Here is a 22,299-nt window from a genome sequence, read left to right on the forward strand (position 1 = left end):
TCCATGGAGGGCTAAGCGATTCTTCCCCTCCCCTTGTCTCCCACCATCACCCCCTCCCTCCCCACACAAATTGCACCAGTTTAGACCCTGCCTTCCTTACACCTTTATCCCTGCCTATGAACTGCTTTGAATTTTTGTCATAATTGCTATATGACTTTCAGGCATTCTTGAATTTTTTTCTCCACATAAACCTTATTTTTCCCCCAACAGTGATGTAAACAACCTTGGAAAGTTTTGGAAGCATCATTTCTATATTTTAAGTCATCACACTTCCTCTGCTGACATTCATTCATTGGTTCATAGCTAGTGGCCATAATTTAATGATTTGCCCTTTAGATCTCCTACATACATTGCTATTTTTCTAACCAACAACATGCAAAAAATGGTGTAAGGGCAAAGACAGCACCAAACACCAGCAAGGCCGTGAAGCTGTTTTTATTATGATGATTTCCTTATGTTGTACAGACTGTGGCATCCAGCTAGACAAGCTCCGTGGTTAATATTATATTTGAAATGGAAAAGATTCCAAGTTCTTCAAATTTGCATTCTCAAAGTCTGTCTTCTTGAATTCCTATATTTTAAAAACAATCTTCTGACACTTAAGATCGTATTTAAACCGGCTTTGCAAATTCCAGCAAGAAACTGAGTCCACATCATTTGAGGTGGTATTCTGTCGATTTCCCTTGCTTCCCCCTAGCCAAAAAGATAAGTCATTTTTAAAATTGCATAATTACTTAAAAAAATGTTTAAAGTATTCAACACACAGCGAGCTAGGCTCCCTGAGAGTTATGATACAGAAGGAGAAAGGGACAAAAGGATACCATGCCAAAAACTGGAAGAGGGGAATTGATAAATTGAATATGACTCTAAAGCAATGGAACAAAGCAAATGTTAATAGGCAGACTGCAATTCTGGCTGCCCTGGAGGCATTAGTTATTTCTGAGCTAATCCTAAATTAATTTGCTCAGAATGACCACTACGGAGCTGCTTTAACAGACACCGTTCTGCAGTTGCATGATTCCTACATATGACAATTAGACAGCAAGGCTAAAGCAGAGAGCTGTCTAGCAACTGCATAGCCCAGAAAGAAACAACTCTGGTTCCAATTTACTGACAAACTCCTGACTTGCTGAAGTCTCAGCGTCTGCACCTTAGTTTTTACCTTTTATACAATTGTCCTTTGGTTACTGCATGCATTAAAAAAAAAAAAAAAATGTTCCATCGAGCATTCCCTGGCAGAGAAGAAAGGCCTTTCTCCCATTCCCATCTTCCACACTAAACTTCTCTTCCATTTGTACTTTTTTCCCCTCTTCCCAAAGGAGGGCCTTCTGTGACGGTCTGGGAGTTCAGAGTGTGAATCACTCCTTATTAGCTCTGAACATTGGACAAGTCACTTTACTTCAGGCAGCCACAGATACTCAAGAAATATTTACTGAGTTACTATGTTTTCTAAGAGATAGGGATTCAGGGGAGAACAAGACAAAGCCCCCACTTTATAAGCTCACATACTTATGATTGGAGAAACAATGAATGGGAGGACAAAGAGGCACTTAATAGAGTGTCAGAGGGAGGCAAAGGTCAGCAGTTGGAGTGGGGGAAGGGTAGAGAGTGAAGGAGGGAGGTTACTTTGGATGGAGCCACCAGGAAAGGCTCTTCAGGTGATGAGGTCTGAGCAGAGACCAAATAAGGTAAGAGAGTGAGTCACATCTTGGGAAGAGACAGCCATTGCAAACACCAAGGTGAGACTAAGGTTGGCTTGTTCCAAGAATGATAAGAAGCTTGTGTGGCTGGAGTGAGGTCTGTGTGGGACAGAGTAGAAGGAGATGAGGGAGGTATGTGGAACCAGGACATATGCACCCTGTGGACCACTGTGGGACTTCTGATTTTATTCAGTGACAGGAAGCAACTGGAGAGTTTTAGCAGAGGAGTTACGTGATCTGATTTTGTTTTATAAAATTGGCTCTGGTTGATTTTGTCAAGAGTGGACTCCAGAAGGGTAAAAGTACTGCTTACTCCATGGAAGCAGTAAGACCAGAAAGGACTTTATAATAATGACTGTGGCAAAGGATGATGGTAGTTCACTAATCTATGAGGGTAATGGTAGCAACAATTGCATGGCACTATTGTGAGAATTAAATAAGATAGTACATGCAGGTAGCTTGACATTGTGCCTAGCACATAGTAATAACAGTGTTAGCATTGTTTGTTTGTTTTGAGGCAGGGTCTCACTCTGTTGCCCAGGCTGGAGTGCAGTGGGGTGAGCTCCTCCTGGGCTCAAGTGATCCTCACACCTCAGCCTCCCAAGTAGCTGAGACTACAGGTGCACACTACCACACTAGCTAATTTTTGTGTGTGTTTTATTTATTTATTTATTTATTTATTTATTTATTTATGTAGAGATGGGGTTTTGTCATATTGCCAGGCTGGTCTCAAACTCCTGAGCTCAAGTGATTCACCCACCTTGGCCTCCCAAAGTGCTGGGATTACAAGTCTGAGCCACCACACCTGGCTTGAGCATTCTTATTGCTATCACCATGATTATTATTTTGAGGTGATTCTTCTATGCCAACTCCTTTTCTAAGCTTTGACACTCATATTGCTTGAGGGATTCCAAATGTTTCTTTCTTTCTTTCTCGTTTTTAAAGATAGGGTCTTGCTTTGTTACCCAGGCTGGAGTGCAGTGCACGATCATGGCTCACTGCAACCTCTGCCTCCTGGGCTCAAGACATCCTCCTACCTCAGCCTCCAAAGTAACTGGCACACACCACCATGCCCAGCTAATTTTTGCTTTTTTCTTTTTTTTTTTCACTCTGTCACCCAGGCTGGAGTGCAGTGGTATGATCTTGGCTCACTGGAACCTCCACCTCCTGGGTTCAAGCGATTCTGCTCCCTCAGCCTCCTGAGCAGCTAGGATTACAGGTGCACACCAACATGCCAGACTAATTTTTGTATTTTTAGTAGAGATGGGGTTTCACCATGTTAGTCAGGCTGGTCTCAAACTCCTGACCTTGTGATCTGCCAGCCTCGGCCTGCCAAAGTGCTGGGATTACAGGCGTGAGCCACTGTGCCCGGCCAATTTTTGCATTTTTTGTAGAGACAGGGTTTCCTCCTGTTGCCCAGGCTGGTCCAAATACTTCTTAATCTCCTCCAAGCACTCCCTTGTGTGTCCAAGAAAGCTTGCATACAGGAAGGTTTATGTGTTTGGTCCAAAATGTTCACAATTCTCTGTCAAGGCCATTTTTCTTCACTGTGGTTATAAATCCTGCCACTTATGACCTTAGAGAGGCAGCATGGTAGCGAGTCCTGACATGGCACTACTTCCCAGGGGCATCTGGTGGTTGGTGGGGAGGGGCATTTCTGAATGTCACGATGGCAGGTCGGCAGTGTTGGTACTTTGAATGAGGTCTGGGGATGTTAAATGAAACAGTCCTGCACAATCAATGATTTTCCACCCAGACTCCCCATGCTGTCCGTCTGGAAAACACTTAGGAGGCAGGAAAGTCTCCTTGCAGGTTGTACATGGGCCAACTCCAAGGAATTTGTACAGCATGGAGGGGGGTGCCTAGGGATGCTGGCATAGAGGAAATATCCAAAAAATGGGAGAAATTTCCTCCACTACCTTCTTGGGAGGTTAAGGATCTCCAATAAGATAATGTACATATATATTTATTAAGTTGTAAATCATCATAAGACTGACCAACCTGTCCCTCTGCACACACAAGTTGCTAATGAGACAGAAAATAGTCTCTGCCTTAGAGAATTTATAATTCTATCATCAGTAATAAGTAGCTGTACCTTCCTATTAGAGAAGAAAGTGGGCAATGTGCTTTCAAAATTATGGGCCTGGTTTTCGCAAACCAAACATCTTATATGTAATTAAACTTTGCAAATGCCAATTCTTTTTTCCTCTAGTTATGAATATTTCCACAAGTATATCCATATTGTACCAAAATGTATTAAGTCAAAGACACTTAAAATACTACTTAAGCTTTTAAAAACAAAATGACATGTAACATGGTTTATGACACCTACCTTCTTTTAAAAATGGGAAAGGAAATAGCCAATGGCCCAAATTAATCTTTTTGTTTCTCTTTTGCTTTTTTGTCTAAAGAAAAGTTACGGTTGTCTCCTTTATGGCAAAATAAATCTCAAGAGAAATTCTGATCTGCTAGAATAAAATTAAACCGATTCTTCATGAAATTTCATTTTTGTAGTCAGAAAATAGCCACTTTTGGGCATTCATTATTTAATCACTCATTTGTAGATAATAAGCATTATCTACCATAGGCCACTTTTGCACAGACTTTCAAAATTTATTCCAAGGGGCATTCCTAGCCTAAATAAACAACAAAATGGGAATAGGAGGCATGGGCAACAAATACTAGAAGCTACATTTAATGTAATTTTTTGAAGGGGATAGTTTTCCTTTATTGATAAGATAATTAAAGGGAAATAACAACAAAAAAATAAAAGAACTGTGTTAAAAATGTGCTGAGGTTAAAATGTTGGCACACTAAGTACATTCAACAAGCTTAATGACCATGGCAGGCACTGACCACTGTTTACTTTGTATTCACCCTCCTTCTTTCCTACTAACAAATACCAAACAAAGAGACTCTCCTGTTTCAGTGTAGATGGATTCATCCTCCAATTCCGGAATGTGAATCAAATTTGTCTAACCTAGTCACTATCCATGGACAATGGTTGGTCTAAAGGTAGTGATTAAACCCAATTTTAGCCAATGAGATGTAAACAGACATCTGCTAGGTAAGCTTCCAGGAAAACCTTTGAAGCGCTGTATTAAAAAGGCAAGTTCTGCTTAGAGATGTATATTATAATTCTTAGAGCAATCATTAAAATAGCAATACAAAGAAATATAGCTAAAAATCAAATAGATAAAATTAAAATGGAATACTAAGAAAATTGTTTAAAAAACAATAAGATAGGAACAGAAAAACAAAAAATGAAGGGTACAGATGATGAGATGATGAAATGGTAGACCTAGATGCAGCCATATCAATAATTATATTAAATGTTAATGATCTAAACACATTAAAAAGCAAAAATTATCAGAGTGGATAACAAAAGCAAGACTCAACCATATGCTCTGTACATAATACCATCTTTATTTGTGTCTTCTCTAAGTAAGATATTTTACTATAGTTTAATTTTAATTTTAATTAAATATTTTTAGTTTAATTTTTAAAAATTTAATTAAAATATTTTAATATACTTCTTTTATCAATTTCTCTAAGTAAGAAGACACAAATAGGTTTGAAAGTACATGCAATAAAAAATATATACTGGCCTGGCATGGTGGTTCATGCCTGTAAGCAACTTGGGAGGCTGAGGCAGGTAGTTTGAGACTACTCTGGGCAACATGCCAAAACCTCATCTCTACTAAAAATACAAAAAAGTACCCAGGTGTGGTGGTTTGTGCCTGCAGTCCCAGCTACTTGGAAGGCTGGGGTGGGAAGATTGCTTGAGCCCAGGAAGTTGAGCTGCAGTAAGTCATGATTGCGCCACTGCACTACAGCCTGGACAACAGGAGTGAGACCCTATCTCAAAGAAAAAAAAAAAAAAAAAAAAAAAAGATACACCAATAATTCTCAATAATTCTTTTAAAAAAATGTTAAGCAACTCAGAGGAAGTCAGAAAAAATAAATAAAAAAGAAACTAACAGAAAACTAAAAATAGAAAAAAATAGAATGAAAGATTTAAGCCCTGACATATCAATAATTACATTAAATGTAACTGGCATAAACACACCAATTAGAAGACAAAGATTGGCAGAGTGGATAAAAGAACACAGCCTAACTATATGCTGTCTACAAGAAACTCATTTCAAATACGAATCATAAGAACATTTTTAGGGACTAAATGTTTGTGTTTCCACAAAATTCACTTGTCAAAACTCTAGCCCCAACTAAGATGGTATTTGGAAAAATAAGTAAGCCTAAGAAGGCTGAAGAGGATATATTGATATCAGATTAAATAAACAATAAGAGAAAGAATATTACCAGAGATGAAGGAGAATATATCAGAAATATAAAAGGAGCAATCCATCAGAAAGACATATAAATTATAAATATGTGCCTAATAACAGAACCTCAAAATACATGAAGAAAAAAAATTAACCAAAATAAAAGTAGAAAGAGATAATTCTGCAATCATAGTAATATATTTTAATATACTTCTTTTATCAATTGATAGAACAACTAGACAAAATTCAGGACATAGTAGATTCGAATAATACTATAAAATATCTTGATATAATCAGCATTTGTATAATATTACATCCAACAACTGCAGAATACATATCCTCTTCAAGTGTACATGGGACATTCACCAAGACAGACCATATGCTGAGCCATAAAACAAATCTCAGTAACTTCTAAGGAATTGATAACATGTAGAGCATATTCTCCAACCACAATAGAATCAAATTACAAATCGTATCAATAAAAGTAACATACCTAGGAAACCTCAAATATTTGGAAATTAAATGCAAGCTTTCAAATGTTATGAGTCAAAGGAGAAATCAGAAGGGAATTTAGAAACTATTTTAAACACAATGATAAAAACAGAACACATAAAAATATATGGGATGTGGGTAAAGCAGTGCTCAGGGGGAAATGTATAGTTTTAAATGCTTGTATTAGAAAATAATTTGATAGTCTTAAATTAATGATCTATTATTTTAAGAAGCTAAAAAAAAAAAAGTAAACCCAAAGTATCAGAAAGTAAATAAAATTAATTACAACAAAAGTCAGAAAAATAGAAAACACACAATAGAGAAAATTAACAAAGCCAAAAGCTAGTTCTTTGAAAATATTACCAACAAAGAAATATTGGAACCAAAATTTAAATAATCTGAAATTGAGAAGCCCTGAGCTACAGTAACAAAACAGTTTGGCCTTAGCAAAAGGTACCAGGAGAACTTGATAGAGAGTCCAGAAATATGCCATATATATGGTTATTTTTTTAAAGTGTCAAGGAAATTCAATGGGAAAAAAAAAAAAGTCTTTTCAACAAATGGTGCTGGAACTACTGCATATCTGTATGGGGAAAAAAGGAGCACTGACCCTTTCTTCAAATCATATACAAAAATTAAGACAAACTGCATAATAGACTAATATAAAACCTAAAACTATAAAACTTCCAGAAGACAACTTGGATACAATCTTAGTGACCTTGAGATAAACATAGTTTCTTAGATAGAAACGCTAAAGCATAGACCATAAATGGAAGAAACGATAAATTAAACTGCAGCAGACAAGGAAGATACACAAATGCCAGTAAGCACATAAAAAGATATTCAATATCATTAGTCATTAGGAAAATGCAAATCAAAACCACAATAAGATACCACCTCATACACACTAGAATAGCTAGAATAAAAAAGACAGTGTTGATAAATTTTGGAAAGGGGTTGAAGGAATTACAACACTCATACACTTCTGGAGTTGGGGAATATAAAATCATGCAGCCACAGTGGGAAATAGTTTAGTGGTTCCTCAAAAGATTGAACATAGTTACCATATAACCCATTAATTTCACTCATAGGCATATATCCAAGCAAAATGAAAACATGCAAACATACAAACTTGTACACAAATGTTCATAACAGCTTTATTTGTAACAGCCCTAAACTGGAAACAATCTAAAATTGACAAACTCCTTGTAATGAAGAAAAAAGAGAATCCAAATAACCAAGAATTTAAAAACAATTATAACTATAGATTCAACTAATATTAAAAGGATTGTAAGAGAATATTATGAAAAACCTTATGCCAACAAATTTGATAATTTACATAAATGAACAAACTCCTAGAAAAATACAACTTATCAAAATTGACACAAGAAGAAACAGAAAATCTGAATAGCTCTATCTCTGTTAAAAGAATTTAATCTGTTACCAGAAACCTACCCACAAAGTAAATTCTAGGACACTTAGTTTCATTGGTAAATTTTATCAATGAAGGAAGAAATAATACTGATCTCACATACAATTTTTCAGAAAACAAAGCAGGAGGAAACACTGCCCACTCATGAGGAAATAACTCTAATGTCAAACTCTTTTTTAAAATGACATACTAATACCCCTCATGAGTAGTGGTTCATGATTTTGCCTTCTTAAAGGAAATTTGTCAACATGTGGAGACATTTTTTAATATCATAACCTGGCCAGAGAGGGGTTGGCAATCAATGGATAAAGGAAAAAGCACTAGGAATCAACATTTCTGTAACATTTGACAATTTTTATTATGAAATGTTGAAGGAAAAATTAAGGGATTATAACTTTCTTATATTCTCTAACAAATGTTATTTTTACCTAGAAGTAGATAGCTATAAATATATTACAATATTCAAGCTGATAAAACAAAATCAAGAAAATGTATAACATAGTAAGACCAATAATACTGAAAATGTAGAAATTATCAAATCCTAAAGAAACTTAGTAATTGAAACCTTAAAAAAACACGTCTTTGGGGCTGGGCTCAGTGGCTCATGTCTGTAATCCCAGCACTTTGGGAGGCCGATGTGGGCAGATCACAAGGTCAGGAGATCCAGACCATCCTAGCTAACACGGTGAAACCCCATCTCTACTACAAATACAAAAAATTAGCCAGGCATGGTGGCGGGTGCCTGTAGTCCCAGCTACTTGGGAGGCTGAAGCAGGAGAATGGCGTGAACCTGGGAGGTGGAGCTTGCAGTGAGCCAAGACCGTACCCCTGCACTCTTGCCTGGGCAACACAGCAAGACTCTGTCTCAAAAAAAAAAAAAAAAGATGTCTTTGGAAACCCATAGCACTTAATTCTCAGCAAAGTGAAGTAAAACATAATTCATCATGCTTTCAACAGAATAAAGGTATAAGTCACATTTTAAAATAGAATATTTTATAAAAGTCACCATCTGTGTTGGACCATTCTTGCGTTACTATAAAGAAATACCTGAGTCTGGGTAAGTTATAAAGAAAAGAGGTGTAGGGCCAGGCATGGTGGCTCATGACAGCACTTTGGGAGGTCAAGGTGGGCAGATCACTTGAGGCCAGGAGTTCGAGACCAGCCTGGCCAACATGGTGAAACCCTGTCTCTACTAAAAATACAAAAATTAGACAGGCATGGTGGTATGTGCCTGTAGTTCCAGCTACTCAGAAGGCTTAGGTGAGAGAGGGGGACCTTGTCTCAAAAAAAAAAAAAAAAAAGAAGAAAAGAAAAGAGGTTTAATTGTTAATTGGCTCATGGTTCTGCAGGCTATACAGGAAGCACGGTGCTGGCATCCACAAGACTGCTGGTGAGGGCCTCAGGGCGCTTACAATCATGGTAGAAGGAGAAAGGGAGTAGAGTATCGCACAGCAAGAAAGGGAACAAGAGAGAGAAGGAGGGAGGGGCCACACAATTTTTAAAAACCAGATCTTTTGTGAACTCATTTACCACCAAAGGGTTGGCACTAAGCCATTCATGAGAGATCCACCCCCATAATCCAAACACCACCCACCAGGCCCACCTCCACACTGGGGATTACATTTCTTTTTTCTTTTTTCTGAAACACAGTTTTGCTGTGTTGCCCAGGCTGGAATGATCTTGGCTCACTGCCACCTCTGCCTCCCAGGTTCAAGTGATTCTCCTGTCTCAGCCTCCCAAGTAGCGAGTTGTTGGAGTAGCTGGGATTTACAGGCACGCACCAGGATACCTGGCTAAATTTTTTTTTTTTTTTTTTTAGTAGAGATGGGGTTTCGCCATGTTCGCCAGGCTGGTCTTGAACTCCTGACCTCAAGTGATCTGCCTGCCTCAGCCTCCCAAAGCGTTGAGATCACAGGCATGAGCCACGGATTTGAAGGGGACAAATATCCAAACCATCTCACCATCTTTACTTAATTTCTTCTCATAAAGATTTAATAATATTATTAAAGAAAATTTGCCAAGAAGGAAAAAAGTGCTACTATCATCCCATAAGTTTTTATTTTTATATAATTCTTTTTAATTTTTCCTGAGATGCAGTTATATTTATACATGGCATCATGCATTCTGGTTTTTCACATAGAGTATCAAATGTTTTATATCTACATAAGTTGTTTGATAAAAATGAAATATATTAAGTTATGGAGGATTTCTTTAACATGATTTATAATTTTGCAATCTATTTACAGGCAGATACAAAACTCTAATAGAGGAAAAATAAATTTATGAAGACATATGCCTTATTCTTGTGTGAGAAGACTAAGTGTATAATATACTACTAATAAAAAACAATTGTAAATATATAAGGTTAGTATCTGATTCTGCCTGACTTATAGCCAAGGTGGACAAACCATGTACACATGCAGACTTAAAGACATCAAATTACCAAAATGAAAAATACACACCTGGCTGGGTTTCTTTAATACATGTACAATCTAGGGCACAATTACACATCTATTAAACATTGGAAATGAAATTAAAAGCCCAAGATTGGAAGCACTCATTTGCAGAAGTTGGGGTTGGAAGGTGGGAATAAAAAAATTAGCTGGGCATGGTACCAGGCACCTATTAATCCCAGCTACTCTGGAGGCTGAGGCAGGAGAATCGCTTGAGCCCAGGAGGCAGAGGTAAGCTGAGATCGCACCACTGCACTCCAGCCTGGGTGACAGAGCGAGACTCTGTCTCAAAAAAAAAAAAAAAAGCAATGGTTCTTACGTCTAGTGTACAAGTCAATCACCTGGCCCAGGCTGGTTCAGGCCCTCACAAAAGAATAACTATCTAGGAGGCGTGTGCAAACTTCCCCTTTCTCCTTACTTAGTTCAACTAAGATGCCTGGATTTTAAAAAATAAACCTTTATTATGAAACAAAGGTAATAACGAAGCAAAAAAGTATTGGCACCTGGTGGGGTCTAGCCAAAAACTGGCTGAGGCTGGCTGGCACGTTACCTTAGCCTGTCCAGGTAACCTCATCACAGAATCCCTCAGCCCCGTCTTCTGGTCCCTGGAATCTAGGAGATCTTTTAGGAGAGTGAACAACTATTCAAACACCATTTATTGAGAGCCTTTTAGGTAATAGATGCTTGGGTGAGCCAAATATTTTCCTGGTGCTTATCTAAACAAATAATCATAAGGAAGTGTGCAAAATATTTTGAAAGATTCATAGGTAGATGCAGATTGACATGCTTATTAAAATGCAGATTTCAGCTGGGCGCGGTTGCCCACCCCTGTAATCCCAGCACTTTGGGAGGCTGAGGTGGGTGGATCACTTGATATCAGGAGTTTGAGACCAGCCTGGCCAACATGGTGAAACCTCGTCTCTACTAAAAAAATACAAAAGTTAGCCGGGCCTGGTGGCACACGCTCCTAGTCCCAGCTACTCAGGAGGCTGAGGCAGGAGCAATCGCTTGAACCCAGGGGGCAGAGGTTGCAGTGAGCCGAGATTGCGCCACTGCTCTCCAGCCTGAGTAATGGAGCAAGATCTTGTCTCAAAAATAAATAAATAAATATGCAGATTTATAGGCTTCTTTCCCACTGCCACCTCCACTCTCCCATTTGCTGAACCATAATCTCTTATTAGGAATGAGAAATCTTCCCAGAAGGTTCTCATGCAAGCAATCTGAGGGCTGCCCTTAAGCAAAAGGTGGACTTAAAGGAGTATTAAGACCTCTCTTGCCTCCAAATTTTCTGAGTTTATAATTTTGTTTTAGTAGACTAAAACATAAGAGAAGCTTAAGTGATGAAAAATAGGGAAATGCACAAGGCATAGTTCCATACAATGGAGTGGTAAAAAGGTCATTTGACAAATTTCTTTTGGAAGACGTTGGTGCTCTTCTGTGTAAGGAGATAACAAGAGCCCTGATACCCATAGATAACTTTTTGATCTGACTTCCACTATATACTCAATTTAAGTGGCTTGCTTTGGTTACATTTTCTTGTATGGCATTGTTGTGAAACACATGCTGTAATGTTCCAGCACACAAACACGATTTGGCATTTCTTTTGCTTGTGATTTTGGTTTTATTATGCCTCTATTCTGGTCTTCCAGGCATTATGTGGAAGGAGGTAATGTTGAAAACCACATTCCCCAAATATAGCTGTTAATTCCATATATCTTTGATCTACATCTTCTGTTACTTGCATTTACTCCCCCTCCATTTGTCACCCCATCAATGATTCTCCATCTGGCCCTGAACACATTTCCAGCCTCTAATAAACTCTGCACTCCAGTCAGACTGGACTCCTTATACCTTGTATAGTAAAGAATTAAGTGTACCCAAAGAGAGGTCTGGCCTTTACCCTCAGCTCCTAAAAGGTCATCTCTAAGCACTTGAAATGTCTTGCCTGATAAGAATGACTTTGTTTACCTGGGGGCCTTGGGCCACTGGGTAGTCTAACAGTGTGATTTATTGTAGGGGTTTGGTGCTATGCAGTATCAGCTTGACCTCCAGAGGGGCTACAGCCTAAAAGTCAGTTATGCTGGCAGTCAACCATTTTGATGTGACTGAGCCCCAGTAAAAACTCTGTGCACTAAGGCTCAGATGAGCTTTCCTGGTTGATAATACTCCAGATGGATTGTCTCCCATTATTGCTGGGAGAAGTTAACATGGTCCATGACCATGCTGGAGGAGGACAACTGGAAACCACACATGGACCTCTCCTGGGCTATGCCTGATAGGGGCTGAATCTGTGTCCTTTCCAAATCTCATGTTGAAATGTGATCCCCAGTATTGGAGGTAGGGCCTGGGGGAAAGTAATTGGATCACAGCGGTGGATCCCTCATGGCTTGGTGCTCTCCTCATGACAGCAAGTGAGTTGTTGGAAGATCTGGTTGTTTAAAAGTGTGCAGCACCTTACCCCCACCTCTTGTTCCTGCTCCCACCATGTGAGACACCTGCTCCCCCTTTGCCTTCCACCATGACCGGAAGCTTCCTGAGGTCTTCCCATAAGCAGATGCTGGCACTATGTTTTCTGTATAGCCTGCAGAACCATAAGCCAATTAAACTTGTTTCTTATTAATTACCCAGTCTCAAGTATTTCTTTACAGCAATGCAAGAATGGCCTAACACACCACCCCATGCATGTCTTCTACAGGCTGACTTTAATCGATATCCCTTTGATATAATAAACCATAACCATGAGCGTGACTGCTTCTAGTCAGTTCTGTGAATCCTTCTAGTGGATTACTAACCCTGAAGATGGCCTTGCTGACTCCCTAAGTTTGCACACCTACAATGTTCTGAACACATCGAGGTCTTTTATTCTTCTAGACCTTTCCTCCTGTAGTTCCCTCTGCCTGATATTCCTTTCCCCAGGACCCTCCTCTCCCTTACTTACCTGGCAAACTCCTGATCTTTTATGTAGGTATTGTTAAGCACCTCTTTTGAGAGTCCTCACCAGATCCTTCTTTCAAACAAAATTAGTCATTCCCCATCCCACTCTCATTATGCTAGTTCTCTTAGGACACCTAGCACAAATAATCATGACCCTCACATCTTTGCATTCTCAGTACCCAGCAGAGGGCTTCACACAGAGTAGGTCTTTAGTACATGTGTATGAATTGAATGAATTACATATGGACATGACTGTTTGAAATAAAGGGGAAAAAAATCCAGACCAGAAAATATGCACATATGAAATGAACTTAGCGACAAATATGTAAGGCTATTAATAAGCACCAGCAAGGGATGCCAAGTGTTTCAGATCTTTGTCCTCTCCAGATCTCATGTTGAAATGTGATCCTCAATGTTGAAGGAATAGTGGGAGGTATGTGGGTCATGGGGCAGATCTCTTATGAATGGCTTGATACCCTTCCCATGGTAATGAGTGAGTTCTCATTCTGTTTGTTCACAAGAGAGCTAGTTGGTTAAAAAGAGCCTGGCATTGCTTTTGCTCCTTCTCATGCCATGTGACATGCCTGCTCCCCCTTCACCTTTCACCATAATTGTAAATTTCCTGAGGCCTCACCAGAAGCCAAGCAGATGTGGATGCCATACTTGTACAGCCTGCAGAATCGGAAGCCAAATACACCTTTTTCCTACGATTACTCAGTCTCAGCAATGCAAAACAGACTAATACATGTCTCTTTAACACATAATATTAATTAATCTTTCTTAGCATAAAGAAGCCATTTCTTTTTTAATATGAAAAACAAGGGTAGGACCACTACAATAAAAACTGTTTCCCAGGATGCACATGTATAACTGCAAGGTTAGAAATGCTAAAATATGATGTGTAAAATGTTACTAAAATGGGAAAATTTTCATATTCTAAATCATAAGCAGATCTATTTTAGCAATCCAATTACTTTTGGCATAAAATATATCATTACATTTCCCTGTTTTTTGGGGGAAGGGGCAACTAATTTTAGTTAACTTCTAGTGAGTTACTGTAAGAAAGTATTTTAAGAGTATGCTTATTCTTTCTGAAATATGTTCACTCAAAAAAAATGCAGAAATCCACAGAAACTATGTCACTCTCATTATTCATAATGTTTATATTTTATTATATTAAGTTGTATTATACAACAATTAGGGCTTATCATTTTGGACTTGCGCATTTTGAGAACTTCAGGTTTTAGTCTAAATGAAGCCTATAGCTGATAACATTTCATGGCAAGGCTAAAGTGATAACTATGTAAAGTGCTCATTTACATGGCTTTTCATTTCAGGAACACAAAGGAAGAAATATAGGACTTTTTACCATTGTATCATAGAATCTGGGGATAAATACTGAAATTGGACCTTTGCGATGGCCATCAATTTGGTGGCTGCTATCAAGGAAACAGGGGCCTTGTAAATGAGAGCAACGTTGTGCAGGCTGGTCTTGTTTTGGCTTATTTGTTTATTGTTAATCATAAGCAATTGACCTAGTACTAGATTTTTGTTTTGTTTTTATACCAAGCAATTCTTTGATAATCAGTCTCACTGTTTTAGAAGAAAACTTTAGCAATGTCTTTGGCAGCAAGATAATTTACTCCTAAAATAGTCCCTAGAGACAAACCATTTATTGTTCTCATACCTACATTAAAGTTCAAAAGGCCAGGTGTGGTGGCTCACGCCTGTAATCTCAGTACTTTGGGAACCCGAGGTGGGCGGATCACGAGGTCAGGAGATCGAGACCATCCTGGCCAACATGGTGAAACCCTGTCTCTACTAAAAATACAAAAATTAGCTGGGCATGGTGGCGCATACCTGTAGTCCCAGCTACTCAGGAGGCTGAGGCAGGAGAATCGCTTGAACCCGGGAGGCGGAGGTTGCAGTGAGCTGAGATCACACCACCGCATTCCAGTCTGGTGACAGAGCAAGACTCCGTATCAAATAATAATAATAATAATAAAAATAAAAAGGTTCAACTTCTCTGAAATGTTTCTAATCCCAGTACTATATTTTTGAAGTGAATTCTAACTAACTGTTTCTGATCATGTAGCCCCAACTTAGCAGAACATCTTTATCCTCTTTTCAAAAAGAATAATTAATGGAATAAGAAGAGACAAATGTGTTTGAAGGTTGGCTAGTGATTTTGCCATAAAAGTACATTCATTGGCTACATAGAAGACCACAAAATGTCTTTAAAACCAATGTTTATGGTCATTTGTCTTCTAAACTTAAGTTTCCACTTCTGGTATGGCAGCATGAGAAACTCCAAGGACCCACTTTCTGGCATACAAGCATAACTGATAAAAAACTATTTTAAAACAACTATTTAAAGTCTCTGGAAATTCTCTGAAGCATACAGCAAATCAAGAAACATTTACTAAAGAAAATTTACTAAAACTCAGAAAGAACCAATAAGAGTATGTGGAATTTGAGTCATGACCGTCTCCCAACTCTATACACCCAGCTCAGCTTGACAGAAGCTCCACCCTAGGTGAATACAACCAGGAAGATGGAGTTCCCTCTCTCCTCAGCTCCTAATCAAGGGGTACCATATCTCAACAGGAGGGTAGAATGCCAACATTTCTCAAGCCCTCCAACTCCAATTTCAGAAGGAAAAATTCCAGGAGAGTACAGCCAGGAGATTGGGAACTCCCTTCCTCCACCCAACACTCACACATAAGACGGAGGCTCTACCAAGTGCAGCAGGCCAAGCTGGGATGACCCCAGTTACCTTTGCTTCAGCTTGCTCAAGTTAGCAAGGAGAGGGAAGCCAAGAAGATCAGAGACTACTGCCCCACCCAGAATAGTGCTTCGGAGATTTATCCTATGGGGAGAGTTAGTTCATCAGAAAAGAGAGTTCCAATCTTTCCCCAAAGTACCTGACCATTTGAAAGAGAATGTGGGAAAGTTCAAGCCTAAGGGTGTTCTAGAAAACAGCAGCTCTTCTTAAGTAAGAGCACCAGCTAAAGCATGTACAAGCTATTTCACCAAAGAGAACCAAGGAAACTGACAACTAAGAAGTACTCTCTGCCAGACATGGTGGCTCACACCTGTAATCCCAGCACTTTGGGAAGCCAAGGTGGGTGGATCACCTGAGGTCAGGAGTTCGAGACCAGCCTGGCCAACGTGATGAAATCCTGTCTCTCCCAAAAATAAAAAAATTAGCTGGACGTGGTGGTGGGCGCTGGTAATCCTAGCTACTTAGGAGGCTGAGGCAGGAGAATCACTTGAGCCTAGCAGGTGGAGGTTGCGGTGAGCTGAGATAGCACCACTGCACTCCAGCCAGGGCAACAAGAGCAAAACTCCATCTTGGAAAAAAAAAAAAAGAAGTACTCTCCTAGGGTCAGACTAAACCTCAAAGACTAGTCTCAAAAACTGCCCCTGCCTGAGTTTAATTGGATCAGACTGCACAGCAATTTACGCCCCAGGGCATTGTTGAAAACAATAGAGGAATCAGCTGGCAATTCATGGAGTCTACAGTGGGGTGTGATACCAAATGAGGCAGACAGCTTAACAGAGAAACAAGGGGAAAAGATAGTCAAAGAATGTCCTGCCAAAATCACTGTCATCCAACTTCACTGTGTGCACACCCAAAGCAATACCCTCCTAGGAGTCATACCCCACACAGTAGGAGTATCAGGCCTCTGAGCCCAAGCCTGCACTTATACATCCAGATGGCCTGAAACAACTGAAGAATCACGAAAGAAGTGAAAATGTTTGGTTCCTACCTTAACTGATGACATTATGTTGTGACATTACTTCTCCTGGACAATAAGTGTCCGGAGCTCTCCACAGAGCACCTTGTGACCCCACCCCTGCCCACAAGAGAACAACCCCCTTTGACTGTAATTTTCCACTACCTACCCAAATCCAAAAAACTGCCCCAGCCCTAACTCCCTTTGCTGACTGTCTTTTCAGACTCCGCCTACATGCACCCAGGTGAAATAAACAGCTTTATTGCTCATACAAAGCCTATTTGGTGGTCTCCTCACACGGACGCGTGTGACATTTGGTGCCAAAGATCCGGGACAGGAGGACTCCTTCGGGAGACCAGTCCCCTGTCCGCGCCCTCACTCCGTGACGAAATCCACCTATGACCTCAGGTCCTCAGTACAACCAGCCCAAGGAATATCTCACCAATTTCAAATTGGGTAAATAGTCTTTTCCCTCTCTTCTCCAGCCTCTCTCGCTACCCTTCGATCTCCCTCTCTTGCTACCCTTCAATCTCCCTGTCCTTCCAATTCCAGTTCTTTTTCCTCTCTAGTAGAGACAAAGGAGACACATTTTATCTGTGGACCCAAAACTCCATAGCCGGTCATGGACTCGGGAAGACAGTCTTCCCTTGGTGTTTAATCACTATGGAGACGCCTGCCTGGTTATTCACCCACACTCTACTGGTGTCTAATCACCACAGGGACACCTGCCTTGGTCATTCACCTACATTTCCTTGGTGGCAAGTCAATTGCGGGGACGCCTGCTTTGGCTGCCCACCACCCCCCTTCTCCGTGTCTCTACCCTCTCTTTTTTCTGGGCTTGCCTCCTTCACAATGGGAAACCTTCCACCCTCTATTCCCCCTTCTTCTCCCTTAGCCTGTGTTCTCAAACACAAAATCTCTTCAACTCTCGCCTGACCTAAAACCTAAGCATCTTTTTTTTTTTTTTTTTCTGCAACACTCGCTTGGCCCCAATACAAACTCGATAATGGTTCTAAATAGCAAGAAAATGGCACTTTTGATTTCTCCTTCTTACAAGACCTGGATGATTTTTGTCAAAAAATGGGCAAATGATCTGAGGTGCCTGACGTCCAGGCATTCTTTTACACATTGGTCCCTCCCTCGTCTCTGCTCCCAATGCGACTCATCCCAAATCTTTCTTCTTTCTCTCCTGTTCCTTAGTCTCCACCCCAAGCTCTGAGTCCTTTGAATCCTCCTTTTTTACAGACCCATCTGACCTCTCCCCTCCTCCCCAGGCTGCTCCTCGGCAGGCCAAGCCAGGTATCAATTCTTCCTCAGCCTCTGCTCCCCGACTCTATAATCTTTTTATCACCTCCCCTCCTCATACCTGGTCTGGCTTACAGTTTCATTCCGGGCTAAGTGACTAGCCCTCCCCCACCTGCCCAACAATTTCCTCTTAAAGAGGTGGCTGGAGCTGAAGGCATAGCCAAGGCTAATGCTCCTTTTTCTTTATCCTACCTCTCCCAAATCAGTTAGCGTTTAGGCTCTTTTTCATCAAGTATAAAAACCCAGCCCAGTTCATGGCCCATTTGGCAACAACCCTTAGACGCTTTACCACCCTAGACCCAGAGGCGTCAGAAGGCCGTCTTATTCTCAATATACATTTTATTGTCCAATCCACTCCCAGCATTACAAAAAGCTCCAAAAATTAGATTCTGGCCCTCAAACCCCACAACAGGACTTAATTAACCTCGGCTTCAAGGTGTACAATAATAGAGAAGAGTTGCAATTATTTGCCTCTGCTGTGAGAGAAACCCCAGCCACATCTCCAGCACACAAGAACTTCAACACGCCTAAGCCATAGCAGTCAGGCATTCCTTCAGGACCTCCTCCCCCAGGATCTTGCTTCCAGTGCTGGAAATCTGGCCACTGGGCCAAGGAATGCCTACAGCCCAGGATTCCTCCTGAGTCACATCCCAACTCTGCGGGACCCCACTGGAAATCAGACTGTCCATCTCGCCTGGCAGCCACTCCCAGAATCCCTGGAACTCCGGCCCAAGGCTCTCTGATTGACTCCTTCCCAGATCTTCTCAGCTTAGCGGCTTAAGATTGACACTGCCTGATCGCCTCAGAAGCCTCCTGGACCATCACAGAAGCTTTGGATAAATCTTACAGTGGAGTGTCAGTCTGTCCCCTTCTTAACATGGAGGCTACCCACTCCACATTACCTTATTTTCAAGGACCTGTTTCCTTTGCCTCCGTAACTGTTGTGGGTATTGAAGGCCAGGCTTCTAAACCTCTTAAAACTCCCCCACTCTGGTGCCAACTTGGACAACATTCTTTTATGCACTGCTTTTTAGTTATCCCCACCTGCCCAGCTCCCTTATTAGGTCAAGACATTTTAACTAAATTATCTGCTTCCCTGACTATTCCTAGGCTACAGCCACACCTCATTGCTGCCCTTTTCCCCAGTTCAAAGCCTCCTTCAAATCCTCCCCTTGTATCTCCTCACCTTAATCCACAAGTATGGGACACCTCTACTCCTTCCTTGGTGACCGATCATGCACCCCTTAGCATCCCATTAAAACCCAATCACCCTTACACCACTCAATGCCAATATCCCATCCCACAGCACACTTTAAAAGGATTAAAGCCTGTTATCACTTGCCTGTTATAGCATGGCCTTTTAAAGCCTATAAACTCTCCTTACAATTCCTCCATTTTACCTGTCCAAAAACTAGACAAGTCTTATAGGTTAGTTCAGGATCTGTGCCTTATCAACCAAATTGTCTTGCCTATCCACCCGTGGTGCCAAACCCATATACTCTCCTATCCTCAATACCTCCCTCCACAATCCATTCTGTTCTAGATAAACCTAGCTGACCCACAGGCAAAGTACAGGGCTGTGGGGTCAAAATTCTTACACAAGAGCTGGGACCGCGCCCTGTAGCCTTTCTGTACAAACAACTTGACCTTACTGTTTTAGGCTGGCCCCCACATTATTCCTGATACCACATCTGGCCCACATGACTGTATCTCTCTGATCCACCTGACATTCACTTCATTTCCCCATATTTCCTTCTTTCCCGTTACTCACCCTGATCACACTTGGTTTATTGATGGCAGTTCTACCAGGCCTAATAGCCACTCACCAGCAAAGGCAGGCTATGCTATAGTATCTTCCACATCTATCCTGGAGGCTACCATTCTGCCCCCCTCCACTACCTCTCAGCAAGCCGACCTCATTGCCTTAACTCAGGCCCTCACTCTTGCGAAAGGACTATGCATCAATATTTATACTGACTCTAAATATGCCTTCCATGTCCTGCACCACCATGCTGTTATATGGGCTGAAAGAGGTTTCCTCACTACACAAGGGTCCTCCATCATTAATGCCTCTTTAATAAAAACTCTTCTCAAGGTCGCTTTACTTCCCAAGGAAGCTGGAGTCATTCACTGCAAGGGCCATCAAAAGGCATCAGATCCCATTGCTCAGGGTAATGCTTATGCTTATAAGGTGGCTAAAGAAGCAGCTAGTGTTCCAGCTTATGTCCCTCATGGCAGTTTTCTCCTTCTCATCAGTCACTCCCACCTAACTCCCTCACTGAAACTTTCACCTACTTCAATCTCTTCCCACACAAGGCAAATGGTTCTTAAACCAAGGAAAATATCTCCTTCCAGCCTCGCAGGCCCATTCTATTCTGTTGTCATTTCATAACCTCTTCCATGCAAATTATAAGCCACTAGCCCGCCTCTTAGAACCTCTCATTTCCTTTCCATTGTGGAAATCTATCCTCAAGGAAATCACTTCTCAGTGCTCCATCTGCTATTCTACTACTCCTCAGGGATTGTTCAGACACCCTCTCTTCCCTACACATCAAACTCGGGGATTTGCCCCGCCCAGGACTGGCAAATTGACTTTATTCACAATGCCGCAAGTCAGGAAACTAAAATACCTCTTAGTCTGGGTAGACACTTTCACTAAATGGGTAGAGGCCTTTCCCACAGGATCTGAAAAGGGCACTGTGGTCATTTCTTCCCTTCTGTCAGACATAATTCCTCAGTTTGGCCTTCCCACCTCCATAATACAGTCTGATAACAGACTGGCCTTTATTAGTCAAATCACCCAAGCAGTTTCTCAGGCTCTTGGTATTCAGTGGCTCCTGGTTTTACCTCAAACTGCCACCCTTAAGTCTCTCTTAAAGTGGATAAAAGATCTGCAGTGGCAAGGTACCCTCCAACACTTTCACCCTGATGAAGTCCTATTCTTTACTTTTATACTCACTCTTATTCTCGTTCCCGTTCTTATGCCACCCTCTACCTCTCCCCAGCTATCTCCACCACACTATCAATCTCACTCTCTCCTAGCCATTTCTAATCCTTCTTTAACAAACAATTGCTGCCTTTGCATTTCTCTTTCCTCCAAAATCGCTGAGGCCTCGACTTACTGCTAAAAAAAGAGGACTCTGTATATTTTTAAATGAAGAGTGTTGTTTTTACCTAAATCAATCTGGCCTGGCATATGACTATATAAAAAAACTCAAGGATAGAGCCCAAAAACTCACCAACCAAGCAAATAATCACACCGAACCCCCCTTAGACACTCTGATTGGATGTCCTGGGTCCTCCCAATTCTTAGTCCTTCAATACCTGATTTTTCTCCCTCTCTTATTCAGACCCTGGGTCTTCCATTTAGCTTCTCAATTTATACAAAACCATATCCAGGCCATCACCTACCATTCTATATGACAAATGCTCCTTCTAACAACCCCACAATATCACCCCTTACCACAAAATCTTCCTTCAGCTTAATCTCTCCCATTCTAGTTTCCCACACCACCCCTAATCCCACTTGAAGCAGCCCTGGGAAACATGGCCCATTATCTCTCCATACCACTCCCAAAAACTTTCACCACCCCAACACTTTAACACTATTTTATTTTTCTTATAAATATAAGAAGACAGGAATGTCAGGCCTCTGAGCCCAAGCCTGCACTTATACATCCAGATGGCCTGAAGCAACTGGAGAATCACAAAAGAAGTGAAAATGGCCAGTTCCTGCCTTAACTGATGACATTACCTTGTGACATTCCTTCTCCTGGACAATAAGGGTCCGTAGCTCCCCACAGAGCACCTTGTGACCCCTGCCCTGCTGACAAGAAAACAACCCCGTTTGACTGTAATTTTCCACTACCTACCCAAATCCTATAAAACTGCCCCACCCCTAACTCCCTTTGCTGACTCTCTTTTCGGACTCAGCCCACCTGCACCCAGGTGATTAAAAAG

General features: G+C 40.9%; 1 protein-coding gene across 1 annotated transcript in view; it reads right to left on the bottom strand.

Annotated features, from left to right (window-relative positions):
* Positions 1 to 336: 336 nt before the first annotated feature.
* The window catches only part of FAM126A (family with sequence similarity 126 member A), a 111,740-nt gene continuing 89,777 nt past the window's right edge, over positions 337 to 22,299 (bottom strand). The window contains exon 11 of the mRNA XM_017956854.2: positions 337 to 693. Within this exon, the coding sequence (XP_017812343.1) occupies positions 572 to 693 (122 nt within the window). The 3' untranslated portion in view covers positions 337 to 571. The remainder of the gene's footprint in view (positions 694 to 22,299) is intronic.

The sequence above is a fragment of the Papio anubis genome, chromosome 4, assembly GCF_008728515.1.
Source record: "Papio anubis isolate 15944 chromosome 4, Panubis1.0, whole genome shotgun sequence".
Taxonomy (NCBI): Eukaryota; Metazoa; Chordata; class Mammalia; order Primates; family Cercopithecidae; genus Papio; species Papio anubis.